Here is a 17,023-nt window from a genome sequence, read left to right as displayed (position 1 = left end):
AAAAATGATGTATGAATCCCAGGTCCAGGCCTCCATGAGTAGGGATGGGTACCGATCCCAGTAAAAGCGGTCATTATGCAGATTGGTCCATTTCAGAATAATATCTCTGATATGTTTTATAATGATTGATCACTAAAGTGTTCTCAGAGCTGGTAAAGGTGCAGCTAGTTTGAATGGCTTTGTATACTGCAGGGTAGCTGCTGGATTTACTGCAGGTGAACTAAAGTCTGATTTAAGGGCTGATTATATTTACCATCATTAATCCAGATCTGTAAAGTAACTAAAGGGATTACATACATGTAGTGGAGTAGAAGTGGTAGCATAAAATGGAAATATTCAAGAACATGTCCCTCAAAATTATACTTAAGTACAGTACTTTAGTAAAGGTACTTAGTTACTTACTGCAGGCATGTTATGTGTGCTAGCAGCCCAGAATCCACACTATACATTAAATAAAGGCAATGTTAATTCCAATTTGTTTAGTTTTTCCCTTCAAAATAACAAAAACAACCAATAAGAATACTGTTAAAGTACTGGATCGATAAGCAGTATCGGTAAGAGTAGTAGTACCTTGGAAATCTTAACCCATCCCTATCCATGAGTCATGTACCTACACACCACGATACACACGACCCTTCAGTTAGCTACATGGAAACATAACATTAACAACTAAATCAAGCGCACCCTGATGTATTGTGTGTGCTGGTGCCTACATACAGGAAGTGATGGCGCTCCGCTGGTCAGCAGCACAGGGAGCATGTGAATGGTCTGACTGTCGATGGCACTGAAAAAAAACCCCGACCCAACGCCAACCCGCCCGCCTCCACATCAACCACCGTCCTTCCTCTCCATGTTACAAAAGACATTTATAAAAGAACAAGCCACAGATATTAGGACAGTTTCTACAGGCAACAGATCAGCACAACAGCTGAGAGGAGTTATTTTATACAAACTAAAAAAGAGGAAGTGTTTCCTCCTCGATCCCGGGAACAGTCTTCTCTGACAAAAACATTGCAGACATTCAAAGCTTCACCAGCCACTAGTTTTATTTAGGAGAAACAACTGTTGAGAAAACACAAAACATATTCGGGGAGCCCCCTCAAAGAAAAACAACTAAATGCCCGAGGCAATGTGTGGCGCTTTATTCACCAGAGAGGAATTTGGATATGCTTGTAACGCCCCCTGCTGGTCAGAGCTCTGTGCTACAGTGTGATGGGAACAGAGGTGAGAGAGGATTCTCTAAGGAAGCAAAGGAAGGCCCCGTCTTTTGAAATTAATAAGCACCTATTTATAAAATGTAACCACTATGTTGAAAATTAAAATATTTTACTTTGAAACCTGTCTGCTTTGTGGGGAAAACGTTGAAAATTCAGAACACCAGGTTTCTTTTGACTAAAAGTAACTAAATTAACTAAAAGTACTGAGGGATAATCACTTCAGCCTGAGGAAGTCATGTGATCAAAGTAGGGAGCCAATAGGAATCCTCAACTTATTTTTTTAATACCTGAAATGACTTTATAAGAGGGAATCCAACCCACATGAATGCAGATAGTTAAATACTTTTCACCGATAATTGAATATTAACCCTCTATTCAGTAGCAATTACATTTTACACTTTCAGTAAGCATTACATTTACTTAATTTTGGCCTTTCTTTGCTTCCATACATGTGGGATTCATGTTGGATGTCTGTGCTCAGTGGAGAAGCACAGGCCCTTATGAATCAGATTAGATGTATGCCCTATTTTGACAATATTTCAGATACTGACGGTGGGTTTCAGAGGAATCTGCGAGCAAATATTTTCCTCCGTTTCTTTCAGCTAGCTTATGTTGGACTGAAACCACATGGGGAGCAAAATACTGGAGGAGACTAAGAAATACTGAAGCGATGTGCAGCTGTGCTGATCTGCTGCAGTCTACAGAGGATAGAAAGAGACACGGAGAAAGATACAGAGAATATAAAACAGAATTGTTTTTCTTTTTACAAGAGTCCTTTGGAGGGGTTTCAGCCCCCTCTCATCTCCTTCAGAGACACACACTCCTCTCCTCGTTAGTGTGTGTGCATGTGTAGCCGAGTCCATGTGTTTACTTCCTACTGCCGAGTGTGTGTGTGTGTGTGTGTGTTTTATGTGTGTGAGTCTACTTGTGTTCTTTAGTAGGAGCAAAGTACAGCTCCATGGGTTTGTTCACCTTCCAGTACTTTTCGCTGACCAGCTCCAGAGAGAAGGACCCGTTCAGAACCTGGGGACAGAGGTTGACACATGAAAGATCCGTGAGGGCCCCCAGCATCTCTGTCCTGACCCCCTGACCCCCAGACCTGTGTCATATCCTCCAGTCTGCACTAACACAGCTCATCTAATACATCATGTCCAGTGCCTATGTATACAAACTTAGCCTTAACCCTCCACTACTCTAGAATACTTCCCTGATATACATTTAAATGTTACACGGCTACGTTGAAAAGAGAAAAAGAACAAAAGAAAACGAGAGAAGGAATACAGACAGACAGACAGACAACACTAAAGGGAACAGCAGGAGACAGACAGGGGGTACGGTGGAATAGTCAGTATATCTTAGGAAGGTTCCTAACGGAGCAAAATGACCCGGAAGTACCTCAGTGGCAGCCATGATAAGAGCTGTTTGAATTCTCTAGATGATAGGAAAGGAGCTTTGAAACTTCCTTTATAACCTTTATTATATAATGAGTTTAGGAAACACTGGATCTTCCTTTAAGAAAGGAAAGGAGAAAATGCTGTCCCACAATGCATTGCGGCGGCAACATTTACCGTCACACAACATTCTGCCGTTCACAGAAACAAACGATCGTGACGGAGAAATGTGTATCATGAAAGTTACGGTCCTTATTAAGCAGTTTAAAATGTATGCCGTATGTTACTAAAGTGCTCTGTTTTCAACGTTCAGCACTGTACTAATCAAAAGGAACATGTTTGAATTGTGATATTCAAAGTGATAGGTTAAGGCATAACTAGTTTATAATAAACACGTTTGTATTTATTTTAAAATATAATCATACGTATTGGGATTCATGTGGGTTAATACATGTGGACCGGGGGGTGAGGGGGACAGCACAAGTTTCCTTTTTTATTTCAATTCCAGCCTTTGTAATGAAGAATATATGTCTCTCTATTGTCCTCGTTCATAAAGCATAAGCAGCCCCATCAGAGCACGGTGCAGAGTAGATGCACTTTCAGTAGTCCGCTTTATAGAAGCTGTAGTTCCCCACAGCAGACGCACATTAATAACGTGCTTCATCATAAATACGTGGGATAGTGTAAGTTGGATTCTCAAAGCACCACAGTCTCTTTTCCATAGTCCTTTTGAATTCTCCTATCCACTATTCCTTTACCCAGTGACGTTTCTCGCAAAGGTCAAGGAATAGTGGACAGGAATAGACGATAGGAGCTGATTTTTTGACTATTCGACCGCACACAGGAAGTAAACACTAAAGGGAACACGGTATGGGCTCTGGCAGTGTTTAAGGACTGGTTCATGGAGAATTATTTTATTTTTCACGGACTTGGACAGTTACAGTAAACCTTAATCAGTGCTGCCGTCATTTTAAGTTTTGTTTAAGTTATACTACACATGGAGTATTTTTTATTAGTGGAAGCAATACAATCATTTTGAAATCAACAAGTTGTGAATTATTGACTTAGCGAGTAACTGTGTATTAAGCAGGGCCCTGATCACCCTGCTGGGGTGCGTTTGGTTTCAATGAACTGCTCGCTGCATATTATCCAGCATGGGTCGCAGAGCCACAGATATTTCTCAGATTTCTTTGTAGGATGTAATAAAAAATGTCTCAAAAAAAAGAAGGTAATTTCTAGTGTTGCAGGAAGAAAATAGAGATGGTTTATAGGAACCATAACGGTGCATTCATGTGCAATAGTTGAGATTGGAATAAATATATAGCGCGTGTGTACTCACAGTGAACTGGTTTGCAGCGGTAGGTATGTAGATGGTGTACTGTTTCTCTGAAGCTGCCTCCACGTTGACAGGACTGGCCTCTGCGTTTCTCCTCAGCTCCTCCAGAGCGAGTCGGACAGCCAGGTATTTGGAGAGGTGATCCACTGTGGCGTTACCGGACGTCTTGATGTAGCGAGGGACAAACTCCACGCTGCGGACACACGATCATTCACACATACAGAAATAAGCAGGCAGGCACATTGTAACCAAACAGGACTGATTTAATGAGAGCAGTTTTACGGTGTTTTACTTTACTTTTTAGCAAAACACAACATGCCACGCCACAACTGCACAGTGTATTCTGGCTAATATTAAATGCTGACTGCTGTAAAGCTCTTTGGTGGGATTCAAAGACTCTCTATAAATGCAGCTTAAGTGAGGGGGACTCTACCTGTTCTGGGCGTCGTCCTTCTCCATCAGGGTGGGGTGTGGCCTGAACACCAGCTCTATCTCGCTGGCTCCACCGTCAATCACAGAGTCCACGCCCCCGTTCTCTGCGGCGTTGTCCATGTCCAGCCCGCTGTCGTCGCTGGTCTTGGTGCGCTTAATGCTGGGACCTGCCTCCTGGGGGAAAGATTTTTTTTATTTTAATTTTAGAACATAGCATTCCTACGAGGACAAAACATATTCCCCTCCCCAATAAAAAAGCAGTGATGAATGACGGATCTTTACATTTGATTTTGCTATATTGCATAAAGTTTGGCAAACACACCATTATAATACACACTTTGTTCAGCAGGATGATCCCAACACCACTTTATAAATACTTATCTTTATTATCTTTATATTTTTTACAAATGATTTTCTTAAGTTGTTTATGTACCCACCAGCAGACACCAAATCAAATTCCTTGTATGCGTAAATGCACCTGGCAATAAACCCGATTCTGATGACTTTTGAAGTATACATGCATGGCTGTGCATCACCACCACTAAGCTCAAGGCAGCTAATGCTCCGCGTGATGACGTTTAATAGTGGATGATACATAGAAACTTCACACTAGTGGTGTATTTACTTCTGCACCCAAATGAGAAATCGTTTCATCTTGTGTTAACCACAGAAAAACCACGTTCTAAAAACCTTTGAGGCGATGAACTGGAAGTGCTAAAACGTGAACTCAATCCAGGTTTTAGAACTCACTCCTGCACTAATCTATAACAGTATTCACATCCTGAACGTTTCATGCTTCCCTGTGAGTGCATCTCAACAGTAACCACATCTCTTCAGTCCAATCATCACAAGTTCAGCCTAGCAACTACTGTATACCATAATTATTACAGCCAGCATAAGGTTACATATGATAACATACCTGGTTGCTATGGACAGAGGCATTGCTACAGTGGGAGGAGTCTCCGTTGTCCTCGGCCCCGCTCCCATTCTCCACTGTATGTCTCTTACCACGCTGCAGTCTGAAGGAAACAAAAGTCCAACCATGAGAGGACACACTCTTATGTTTGCATTGTCATTGTGTGTGTGTAGAGGTGAGTGTGTACCTGGTCATGGCCTGGATCTTCAGCCCCTCCTCTATGCTGTGGGACAGGGCTTGCTGGTTGTTGTGTTTGCTGATGCGAGCCAACACCCTCTCTTGGTGGGCTTCATACTCGTCACGGCTGGGATAAATCTTGCCTGAAATGGGAAAAATTAAATGAATAAAAAATTAGTTTTTTGCAGAGTAATTAAACCTCCTTTTACCTGCTGTGGTAACTTACTTATCAGAGCATCAAAGTTGGGGTCTGGACGCAGCGACCTCTTGGAAACCAGCTTCTTACGACATGTAGGACACTCTTTATTACTGCAGGGAGGACAAAAGAAACCAATGGTCTATCAAACCATGACAACTCTTAATTGTGATGCAACACATTTGGATTTAACTTCAGGGCCAATATCTGCAGAGGTGAGTAGACCTGAATATATAATATGTAAAGAAAAGGTTCACATTGTTTACAAACATAGAAATAGCTCATGGTTGCTCTTTGTGTTCCAGTGGCTGTGAGGATTTCTAAAGCTGTTCTGTTAGGCTAAAGATATTCGTGTATTTGTTATCATTGTGGCATTTGTCACTATGATCTCACTTGGTGAGTATGACATGCCAACACCCGATGGCTGCAAAAAAAAAACAACGAAAGAAAGGCAGCTTTTGCCACAGAAGCATTGTACTGCTCTTCAAACCGGTCAAGGATAGCAAACAGGTTTCGTCATTAAAAGTATGGTAAAAAAAACACTCATGCCTGGTTAGTGTTGTGTGACTTTGTATACATGTGTGATCACGTTAGAGTCACTTTGCAAATCAGCACTACTGCTTGTAAAGACTGCTATTACTCGGGTTAATCATCCTCCAGCCACCAGCATAACTGTTTCTAATGTGGTTCCAGCCCAGCAGAGTGTTCGTTCCAAATGGTAACCCGTTTTGAGGGTCGGCAACACAGCACAAAAATGGTTTGCAATCAGGCATCGGCTCTGAACCAGGCCTGGAACAGCTTTGATGGACAAGGGGTAGGAGAAAGCTCTCCTGCAGGGGGAAACGTACCCAGATCTTAAAGCTGTGATGATACAATCAGCGCAGAAGCGGTGCAGACATTCTTTGGTTGTCATTGTGTTCTTCAGCATGTCCAGGCAGATAGGACACATGAGTTCGCTGTGCAAGGACCGGGGCGACACTGCTATTTCCAGTCCATCTGTTATCGCCTCCTGTGCCAGTACGAAACAGATCCAGATGAAGGTTAGTACGCACAAAGATACATCTCTCTCTGGAGGGGTTGACAATGCTCTGCTTGTTTTTTTAGGAATACCTGGGTGGCCCTCCATGTGTTAAAAATAAGCAAATTAATTTATAAATGAGGAAAACATGTCAATAAGAGATTTTTGATAAAAACACTTGAATGAAATAAAATACTATGAATTGTTACCTGTGGAGTTCTCTGCAGCTCGTACAGACTCAGCTCCCAGGTCTTACTGAGGGGCTGAACCCCGTTGGTTTGAACCGTCTGTGTCATCACTGCAACACTGAAACACAAATGTTTATTTTTTTGTAATTTCATGATGTTTATTACAGATGGCAATGACAATAATACTAACTAATTTGCTTTATCTTGTGCATTTCGTAGAGCAAAACGCTTAGGAAACAGATCTGTACAATACATCAGCAAAAGAACATTCCCATTATTATATATGTTTGTGCGTTAGTTATCCGCAGGCCCACAGCTTTGTCATTACACACACCTATAGGAATAGGTTTGCACGCAGTTAGCAAAACACAATCTTATCCATTTAAAAAAAAATGTCTATAAATTACGAAGCGAAATGGACAACTTGGGAAATTAATCAAGTTTCAATTAAAACAAATAGACTTTTCTAAAGAACACATGTTCAAAACGTTGTTGTTTCCATTTACATTAAGCTTTGATTTAATAGTTGTACACAGTGCAGTATGCTTAAAATGTGCATGTCAGTTAAACTCCATTTGTGAGAAACTGGAACTCAATAACATATATAAAGGGACAAGATTAGTAAATATACGAAACACATTTATATGAGGATGAATTTAGAAGCACCAATGGATGAGATTAATGCCCAGATCTTATTTTACAGGTGGATACCGCACGCAGTGAAAGTGAAGACACTCAAGAAGTTTAGGAAACACCTGAATTTGACAGCGCTGGTCTTTATAAGACACAAAAGGTCATTATCATATCAAAGTGTGTATGTGTATGCATTTTTATGGTTTCTTAACAATTGACAGTGGTATACATCTTAATATTTCATATTCCCCCCCCTTGCGTAGACCTTTTTGTTTTCCAATCAACAAAGGTAGAACTAGAGAAAAACATTTTCCAAATGAAAGAGCTAGAATAGTGGTGCGTTCACACCGGACGCGATGCAAATATTCGCATGGCTTTATCACTCGAGTTTCACCGCCGCTGTCATTTCTGTTTACTCGCGTCATTCAAATACTAAGGTAGACACCAACTACAACAACATGAACATATTTGACCGTGATTTAATTGTTCTACACGTTTAATAATAATGCCGAACTAAAACCACACTGATACCGGTTGGTAAAATCCATGAATTAATGCTTTAACACGTCTCATCACAAGACGGCAGACGAAAATCCCTTTGAAATGTGTGTTTTCTGAATGGAGATCGGATTGATGCGGCTAAGCTCACGTTGTAGCTGCTCCGTCCACACAGAACAAAATCATGCAGACATAAATAAAGCATCGACTGAATTCACCATGCCATTGACAGTCTGTGGTTTGTACATGTATAACTTTTCTCCCGTTTCTGAACAGATATGAGGAGCTGGGGGCTCTGTGTCATAACGGCTAACGTTAAGCACACATATGTTTTGGTTTTCTGATTGAACGTCAGAGACGCCAGGCTGAGATCCGTACCGATGATTGGTTAACGCGAGAACACTCGCGATTGATGCGGACCCCTTCAATCGCTGCAATCGCGACTCGCGCCGCGTCACCCGCTTCATGCGCGCCGCTGGAGCGAATTCGCGCCTCTCACCGTCTTTACATGTAATCGCGACGCACCCAAAAATCGCATCGCGTCCAGTGTGAACGCACCATTAGGACAACAGGACTAACATATGTCATGAATAACCCAAACATCCGTACTTACATATTTAGTTCCATTGACAATTTAAAGAATTGCTTTTGCCTCTGTCCATGCAACCTGAGACCTTTGTGTGTTGCATAGCTGGAATTCTATTCTAGTCAACCAGGGGTATCCCACAATAGTGTTAAGCTTGGTGGTCCATGAGTAATAGTCCTACTTAGCGTTAGAAAAGACAAATAGGTAGGCCTAGAAACATAGATTGTAAACGTGGTATCTACTCTTAGTTTGCTATAGATGTGGTCATCCTACAGACAATATGGTCTGGTCCATACAATATCAAATTAAACAAAACATTACCACGGGGACATGAACCTTGTGCCGTCATGGTAACCTTACAGAAACCAGTGACTGATGTCAATAAACAAAACCCAATGTGCTATTAAACTGACTCCAACAACATGTACTGCGTATGTTAGTGGTAATAGCTAACTTTGATAGCTTGCACAAGACAAGCAGCATTTAGTTATACATTGACATTTGATTCAGTTTATGTTTTTAGTACTACCGAATCATTTACAGATCAAAAAACAGACCCCGCGCACAGATTCCACGTACAATTTGTGGGGTTCGGCTAATGCTAAGTGGCTAACAGAGAAGCTAGCTGTTCTCCGTAATGCTAACATTAGAAGCGCATTCTGGTACAGCCTGTACGTATCCGAGAGAAAACAAATGCAGCTTGTGTGTTCAACTATCGCTTTGAGTAACATTACAGCTTATGATACTAAATGTTTAAAATATGGCGAGGGGGTTGTGAATGTAATTTGTAGCTGTGACACCGAGGGAAAAACAACAACAGAGAAAGAGCCGCCGCACCAGCCTCTCGCTTGCACTATACGCTTATTTAAACGTTTCTCCATATTTTAAACATCTGCAAACTCGTATTCAAACGGTCTCTGACACATACATTCAGACAGACAAACGATATAATCCCACATTGTATAACATATGATTGTTTCTATACTTACAATTTTCAGTTGTGGATACGAGCCGATCCAGCCTGCGCGTTTAGGCAGCAATATGGCGGCTGTAGAAGAAGAAATGTAGTCTGGGAAATTGAGGCGCTTTGCCAACGCGCCCCAGGGTCCCTAATCAAATTGTGGGTGGGTGTTGAAGAAAACAGGCAGGCTATTTCATCCTTTCATTTAAAATAACCGTATTTTGGGAAAACACACCATACATGCGCGCACTGTATCAGAGCCACCCAATAATAAATCAATGTCTGAAATAATTCAACCATGACAACCCTTAAATACACTGGCAAAAAGAAAAAAATCCCAGCCGACATATCCTGATCTTTTGGCTCAAATATAAAGCTGTTTTATTTTAAATGAAATTATTTGTTCATAATTAAGGGATAGGAAAAATGGAAGCTTTCTTTTGAGTCACTTTTGCCTCTCTTCTCTTTCATACCACCCCTTCAGATTTGCATATCAGAGACTTCATTTATTTATTTATTCAGTACTCACGCTTGTCATCTTGTTACCATTGGAATATTTTAACACTCTGTTGGAGCATATTAAATATGATGGCTGCTGCAAGTTGGTTACTTAATAAGTATTCATTTGTGATTTGTTAGTCAAACTATGTATAATATTGATTGTTTGTAAGCTTTTTGGAAGGATAAATAAACTCAACCATTTTCATTTTAAATGCATGAGTTCTGCAAAGCTGTTCAAATGATAATGACAAATACATTGAATGAATTAGTTATTAAAAAACAGATACAAAGAAGTTGTAAGATCATAAGATAGGATAATTTTATTAAACCAAGTTTGGGAAATTATTTTTTTCAAACAGCATGTAGATAAGCATTGCACGTGAAATACAATTTTATTAAAAATAAACGTTAAAAAAATATGTATAAACAGTACAAAATGAACAACTTAACAAAACAGAACAGTATATTATGTACAAATTAAATGTATGAATATACAATATTAATATACAGATTAACATGTAGAATTGTAGAAAAAGCCAATGTACTTTGATTGGCCAGCCCACCATTAACAAAATGTAAACATTGTATTCCTTTTTTGCATTATAAGGTAACAAGTTGATAAAATTGGGCTCTCGTTAAGTAGGAGGAAAGCTAACAAGAATTAAATTATAAGAAAATTATTGCAAATAGGCTACATCTTTAGAACATATCGATTTTTAAAACTGATTTAACTGTGTAGACAGTGTGCTGTCAGACAGATCTTCAGTTGACGTTCATCCTCAAACATAGTCAGTAGTCACTAAATATTATGGTGGATTTTATAATAAATAAAATAATCAATCAACGCTTTGGAAAACATGCCACTGTGTATAATTAAGCTCACATATTAAAGCTTTGCAATAGTCTAAACGTCACATTACATTTTTGTATATCTCTTTATGTATAGCCCACTGCTCTAGTGATAGGATGGATTAAATGCAGAGGGCACATTTCCCTGCTGTGTGCATGTGTGACCAATAAAGAGGGTTTCATCCTCCGATTCTTCTTTAAGAGTGAATTCATTTGTGCTGAACAATGTTGGCATACAGCATATCATGTCATATTAGTCCTTAATCTGTAACAAAACTTGAAAAACGTAATAAATTGAGAACACAAACTCATAATACAGCTCCCAAACCGTCCACACACCATATGGATGTCATAGTGAAGCCGAAGTAGGGGTGTTGTGTGGCGCGTGCGTATCAAAGACGCGCGCGAGCGCGACCCGAGGGCGTGGCTACATCAAAGGGGGAGGAGGAAGGAGCGGAGAAGGAGAGGAGTGAGGAGGGGAGAGGAGGTAAGGGGAGGGGAAGTGTAGTCGCTTCATGACATGAATGAACCATGTTCGGTAACGGAGGCTTAGCTCTCCTGGTCTGTTCCTTTCTCCTGCTACACCTCCCGGTTCTCCCGCTCACCAGCAACTGGCCCGTTAAGGTAAATAAGAGCTGTTTGTTCCCCCCTTTGAAGCGGTGTCCATTTGCAAAAGGGGGACTGGGGAGTTTGCTAGTTACTCTCAGTCTGTCACTTGGATTCTGTCTTGCTTATTGTCAAGGGCACTGTGTAGTTTTCACTGTGAAGTAATTCCAGTCAACTCATATATAATTAACACAGCAACAATAAGGCCTAAGATAAACTTCGAAAAAAACCTATAAGTGTAATTGTGTATGTGAAGGCAGGCTAACTGTTCCCAAATGCGGGAATGTCACTGTTCCCTTCGGCGAAGCTCCTAGAAAAGTTTCTAGTATGAACGCTGCTGGGATGCTGTAGGCATGCAGCAGCGGGGAATGAAGGACTGTGTGCAGTGCCGCTGCTAGCCATTTTGGTGCCCTAAGCATAATTCCTTCATGATGCCCTCCCCCCCCCCCCCCCCAATAAAAAAACATTCGCGGAAAAGTTTAACTTTTTTATTACCAAACATATAAAACAATAGCAGCAGCAAACACACAGCAAAACAACAAACTTTTGACATTTGAAACCAATGCACCTCTTCTTGGCCTCGTGCTCCCGCTTGAACGTAGGCTATTTCAGCATTGACCCTGCATTAATTTAGAAATACGAAGAAAAAAGATCAGTATAGAAAGAGACAAAATATTCAAATAAAGAATCTTATACCAAAAAAGAAAATAAAGATTTAAAACTGAAAGCATGCAACCAAGGAGCTCTCCCCCTTTATTACTTATATATCAACTATTTGATCAATCTTATCTAATCTAATATAAAAACATTATAGAATGAGTTGCAATATTGTACACAATTTAATAATAATGTTTGCTTTATATCATTCATAATGGATATTTTATATGTATATCTTAACAACAGGAATAAAAGGAATAAAAGCAAAATGATACACCTTACACAAGACTATTAAACTCTACATTTAATTGAATACAATATGGTTAGGAGGGCATTTTGTTTACTACAAAACGTTTTTCTATTTCACCGACAGATGTCGTCCATGCCTTTGCATGATATAAATGCAATCAAAACGCCAGTTAATTTAGTCATGTATCTTCTGTCACTCTCAGATATAGCTAAGCTAGCTGTAGCAGTAGCTACAGGCTTCACATTATCACGAACCCTTTTCTGTCCCATTGCACATAGAACACCTAACCTTATTTATGTGAGACTGTAGCCTATTTTGCTGAATTCTACCGAATGACAATCCTAAAGATGGCCGTGGGTTTATTATGCATTGGCATTGCAAACTCCAAAATAAAATATACTTTCTCAAATGCTATGTAAACTTTTCTAAATGCCTGGCTAAACACTATTAATTTCACGCCACACAGTGATAAATGGTCTGAAGCCAGAATTGTTAGCCTACCTAGTGCAATGACTGCTAACTGTTACTGAGAAAGTATTGGCCACCGTCACGTCAAAATAAACCATAAACTGTCTACTATTCAATATCTAAAGTAAAGTAACGGCTAACTGGCATCAGTTACTTGCAAAATGCAGTTATAATTTTTAACAGCAAAATCTCAATTTAGCTTGCCCCTAAGTTATAACACATAGGCTATTTGAGTTTGCTAACATTAGCAATAACGTCAGCTAGTTCAAGGTGTATGCATAGGCTAAGCTTTACACTAGCTGCACATATTTCCCGTATTTAAGAAAGATTAAACGTGGACACTTACCTGCAAGTGATGCACGGGCATCATCATCTCGCTGTTTCCTCTTTTTTCTTTTTTCTGCTCCTGACTCCTGTTGCCTTTTCATTTCCAAAAATGTCGAGTAATCCAAAAGACCACTGACAGCAAGGGCACCCACAGGGCGCTTGGGACGCAGATTGTGCAGATTGTGTTTTCGTTTGTGTTTGTGTGAGTGGGGAGGGGAGGGGGGAGGGGAGAGGGGGGCACCATCGGTACCTTTGAGTAGTATGCCTAAAAAGTGCCTCATATTTCTATAGTCTACTGAAATAATTTCGGCCTTATAATTATTATGACGATTTTTCATTAGGCTATTTTTGGTGGTGCCCCCTCGACACTTGGTGCCCTACGCACAGCGCGTAATGCGCGTTATGGGAGCGGCGGCACTGACTGTGTGAGCTGTGTTTACATTACATGTTCAAAGGCAGAGGTGGAAGAAGTATTCAGATACTTTACTTGAGAAAAAGTACAATTACATTATTGTCAAAATATATCATTACAAGTAAAAATCCTGCATTCAAAATCTTAGTAAATCTTACTTCTTACCTAAGTAAAAGCATTATCAGCTAATGTACTTTAAGTATAAAAGTAAAAGTAATCATTCAAAAATATATATATAATTATATTTATATATTTCTAGATAATATTGTTGCATCAAGTAGCATTTAACTGTTGTAGACAAAAGTTCTGATTTACTTTTTGTAAAATATTTAAATAATTGGAGTCTTTTATGACTTGCGTTTGTCCACTAGTTTATTTTTTAGAGATACATTTAGTTTAAAGTAGCTAAAGCTGTTAAATGTAGTGGAGTAGAAGTATAAAGTCGCTCAAAATTGTATTTAATTACAGTACTTGAGTTAATGTACTTAGTTACTTTTCACCACTGGTTAAAGGTAAAACATGAGGTAAATTATTTAAATAATCCCTTAAATGGTATTCTGGGGATATAGTCATTTGACAGGCATTCATGTGTAAAAAAGGTGCAATAACATTGTAATCTCAGCACAATATGTGTGTAATATAGATGTAATACCATTGTAACAAGGGTATAATATGGCTGTAATACGGTTGTGATAACGGATATATGGGTGTGATAGGGCTGTTTTAATGTGCAATATGGCTGTAATAGGGTTCTAATAACATTGTAATATAGCTGTGACATGACACAGAAAATAGCAATCAATGAATTTTCCAAAATATTTATATTTGATTGCCTATTCAAGGCTTATAAATGGGGGTTTTAACATGACCTGATACTGTGTATGAATACTTTCTGAGGTGTGTGTTTTGTCTGCCATTCTTCCCCCAATTGAACCGGGCTGTCTGTTTATGGTGCTTAGCTAAAAACAGAAGCTTTGTTCACAATACCACTTCATCCATGTGGCAGAAACAATGCATGCAACTGTGCATGTTTCAGGAAGATGGTGACTTATGTAAGTCATGTTAATAACAGGTTCATTGTAAGACGTGTCATTTGTGTCTTATTGTCAGTAAATCTTATCTTATCTCTTATCTTTTAATCAGCAAACACGAACATATGGTTACTAAGTTCACTTCTAAACATGATTAGGTGGGTTACTTTAAAAATGAATTCAATTACTAGTAACCTGTAAAAACAAACAATCATTAATCAATCTGATTATCAAATAATAAAAGTAATGTAACCTGATTACTTTCTGTTACTTTTGGATTACCTTAATATCAAATTTCAGGAAATTCAATAAAAACTAAAATCAATAAGATGTTTTTACTTCAGTGTGTTATGTAAGACAACAGAACAACGTGACCGTAGAAAAGAAGAAACCAAGATATTTAGGATCAGGAGTTGTTTTATTGATAGGATAAAACAATTCTCACACTATTTTATGAACATATAGGTTCACCTGCTGAATTAAAAACAGAACAAATGAACCAAAGAAAGAGAAAACCATGAAGCAGATTCAGGCAGTAGGTGTAAAAGTAAAGTATTAGCCTACAGAACAGAACAGCTGACAGAGGAGAGACAACATCTGATCCTAGAAATGTAACAGTCATCTATAAAAACGTCTTTTTTTAAAGTAACTGTAAAGGAATACATTTATGTTTTTCATTTGTATCCTCATTACGTAATCTTGTTACATGTAATCCATTACTTCCAACAGCCTGAACCTAACAGTAAGATTGGTATGGGACATTTTTCATCCATGTCTCTTTTTTTTAATCTAGTTTTTTTTCTTTTTTCAATGAACAGTAATCTGATAATGTCTTATTAGAATAGTATCTAGTGATATGAACAGTTCCTATAAGAAGCAAAGAGTTGAATCATTACTCATAGACAGCAGGATAGACTCTGAATAAACATACATCCCTGACTTACCATTTGGCAGCACTTTACAACACTTTACTAAATAAGCACCATTGATCCTGTGCCTGACCAAAAGGCTCCCACAGTTTGACTGCATGAGAGTCAAGGAGACAACAATTGTTTGCAGACGATTTTCCTTCTCACACTCGACTTGTGCACATGAAGGAACCCAGCACTAATTTATCGTTTGTCTGTTAAGCACCGCGTTTGTCATCCGGTCTTTCAAAACATGCCAATGAAAGACAAAAAAACATACTGTAGTGTGAGTTAAAAGAGGTCTGGGTGTAAACACATAATTGGCTACACACCCACTGGATGGCAACAGTTGAAAAGTAAAGCTTACAACAACTGGCAGGACATCTAAAATCTCATTGTTGGCAAAGAAAAAGACATATGATCCAACTTCTTTGCAAATACTTCCACTCAAACATAATGCACCATCGCATCAGTGAGGTAACACTATTATTTAACGGTATGAATGTCTCGAGTGAAGAGGATTTGCTCGATTCAACCGCCTCCTCACTCTGCAGGTAACGGCTGTGTGCAGTCAAAGGTTTATTGGCCAACGTGCTAAATAATAATGTATACTCATATTTTCAACCTGTTAAAAACCCAGCCCTCGGAATTAACATTTTCAGTTTGAACTTTGCAACCTTAAACCATGCTTTAAATGGCCATTTCTGAGTCGATTTCTATCATAAACGTTAACATGCATGACAGCCTGTCCAACAGTGTAGCTCAGCACTGTAACTCATTCCAGCAGGAGAGAGCTGCACTGAAACTGTATAAGGAATACAGTTTCAGTACAGGCAGAGGGGGAGAAGTACTCAGGTCTGGTTCTTAAGTAAAGTACTCAGGTCTGGTTCTTAAGTAAAGTACTCAGGTCTGGTTCTTAAGTAAAGTACTCAGGTCTGGTTCTTAAGTAAAGTACTCAGATCTGGTTCTTAAGTAAAGTACTCAGGTCTGGTTCTTAAGTAAAGTACTCAGATCTGGTTCTTAAGTAAAGTACTCAGATCTGGTTCTTAAGTAAAGTACTCAGATCTGGTTCTTAAGTAAAGTACTCAGGTCTGGTTCTTAAGTAAAGTACTCAGGTCTGGTTCTTAAGTAAAGTACTCAGGTCTGGTTCTTAAGTAAAGTACTCAGGTCTGGTTCTTAAGTAAAGTACTCAGATCTGGTTCTTAAGTAAAGTACTCAGGTCTGGTTCTTAAGTAAAGTACTCAGATCTGGTTCTTAAGTAAAGTACTCAGATCTGGTTCTTAAGTAAAGTACTCAGATCTGGTTCTTAAGTAAAGTACTCAGGTCTGGTTCTTAAGTAAAGTACTCAGGTCTGGTTCTTAAGTAAAGTACTCAGGTCTGGTTCTTAAGTAAAGTACTCAGATCTGGTTCTTAAGTAAAGTACTCAGGTCTGGTTCTTAAGTAAAGTACTCAGATCTGGTTCTTA

The 17,023-nt window shown here is 39.2% G+C and overlaps 2 protein-coding genes across 3 annotated transcripts in view; one reads left to right on the top strand and one right to left on the bottom strand.

Annotated features, from left to right (window-relative positions):
* Window positions 1-1,020: 1,020 nt before the first annotated feature.
* rnf2 (ring finger protein 2) lies at window positions 1,021-9,693 on the bottom strand. 2 transcript variants are annotated; one of them, XM_063886441.1, is made up of 9 exons: window positions 9,578-9,693; window positions 6,893-6,989; window positions 6,514-6,674; window positions 5,696-5,778; window positions 5,480-5,612; window positions 5,296-5,395; window positions 4,378-4,550; window positions 3,948-4,137; window positions 1,021-2,240 (listed from the first exon to the last, which is right to left on the bottom strand). In XM_063886441.1, the coding sequence occupies exons 2-9, from the start codon at window positions 6,977-6,979 to the stop codon at window positions 2,139-2,141; spliced, it is 1,029 nt and encodes a 342-aa protein (XP_063742511.1). In that variant the 5' UTR covers window positions 6,980-6,989; window positions 9,578-9,693; the 3' UTR covers window positions 1,021-2,138. The 2 variants fall into 2 exon arrangements, with proteins under 2 accessions (XP_063742511.1, XP_063742510.1); XM_063886440.1 differs by having other exon boundaries at window positions 6,514-6,681; window positions 6,894-6,989.
* Window positions 9,694-11,430: 1,737 nt separating this feature from the next.
* si:ch211-267e7.3 (ADAMTS-like protein 2) overlaps window positions 11,431-17,023 on the top strand; it is a 39,983-nt gene continuing 34,390 nt past the window's right edge. The window contains exon 1 of the mRNA XM_063886517.1: window positions 11,431-11,523. Within this exon, the coding sequence (XP_063742587.1) occupies window positions 11,431-11,523 (93 nt within the window). The remainder of the gene's footprint in view (window positions 11,524-17,023) is intronic.

The sequence above is a fragment of the Eleginops maclovinus genome, chromosome 6 (assembly GCF_036324505.1).
Source record: "Eleginops maclovinus isolate JMC-PN-2008 ecotype Puerto Natales chromosome 6, JC_Emac_rtc_rv5, whole genome shotgun sequence".
In the NCBI taxonomy this organism is placed as follows: domain Eukaryota; kingdom Metazoa; phylum Chordata; class Actinopteri; order Perciformes; family Eleginopidae; genus Eleginops; species Eleginops maclovinus.
The sequence above is the reverse complement of the archived record's forward strand: the minus strand, read 5'-3'. Positions and strand labels throughout refer to the sequence as shown.

Bases quoted from the DNA above. Each gene is read 5' to 3' on its own strand.
- rnf2 (XM_063886440.1), bottom strand. From the start codon at position 6,979: ATGACACAGACGGTTCAAACCAACGGGGTTCAGCCCCTCAGTAAGACC. The intron at 5,779-6,513 runs GTACGTTTCCCC...TCCTCCCTGCAG, and splicing joins ATCACAGCTTTAAGATCTGG to TAATAAAGAGTGTCCTACAT. The intron at 2,241-3,947 runs GTGAGTACACAC...CTCTGTCCCCAG, and splicing joins CCGCTGCAAACCAGTTCACT to GTTCTGAACGGGTCCTTCTC.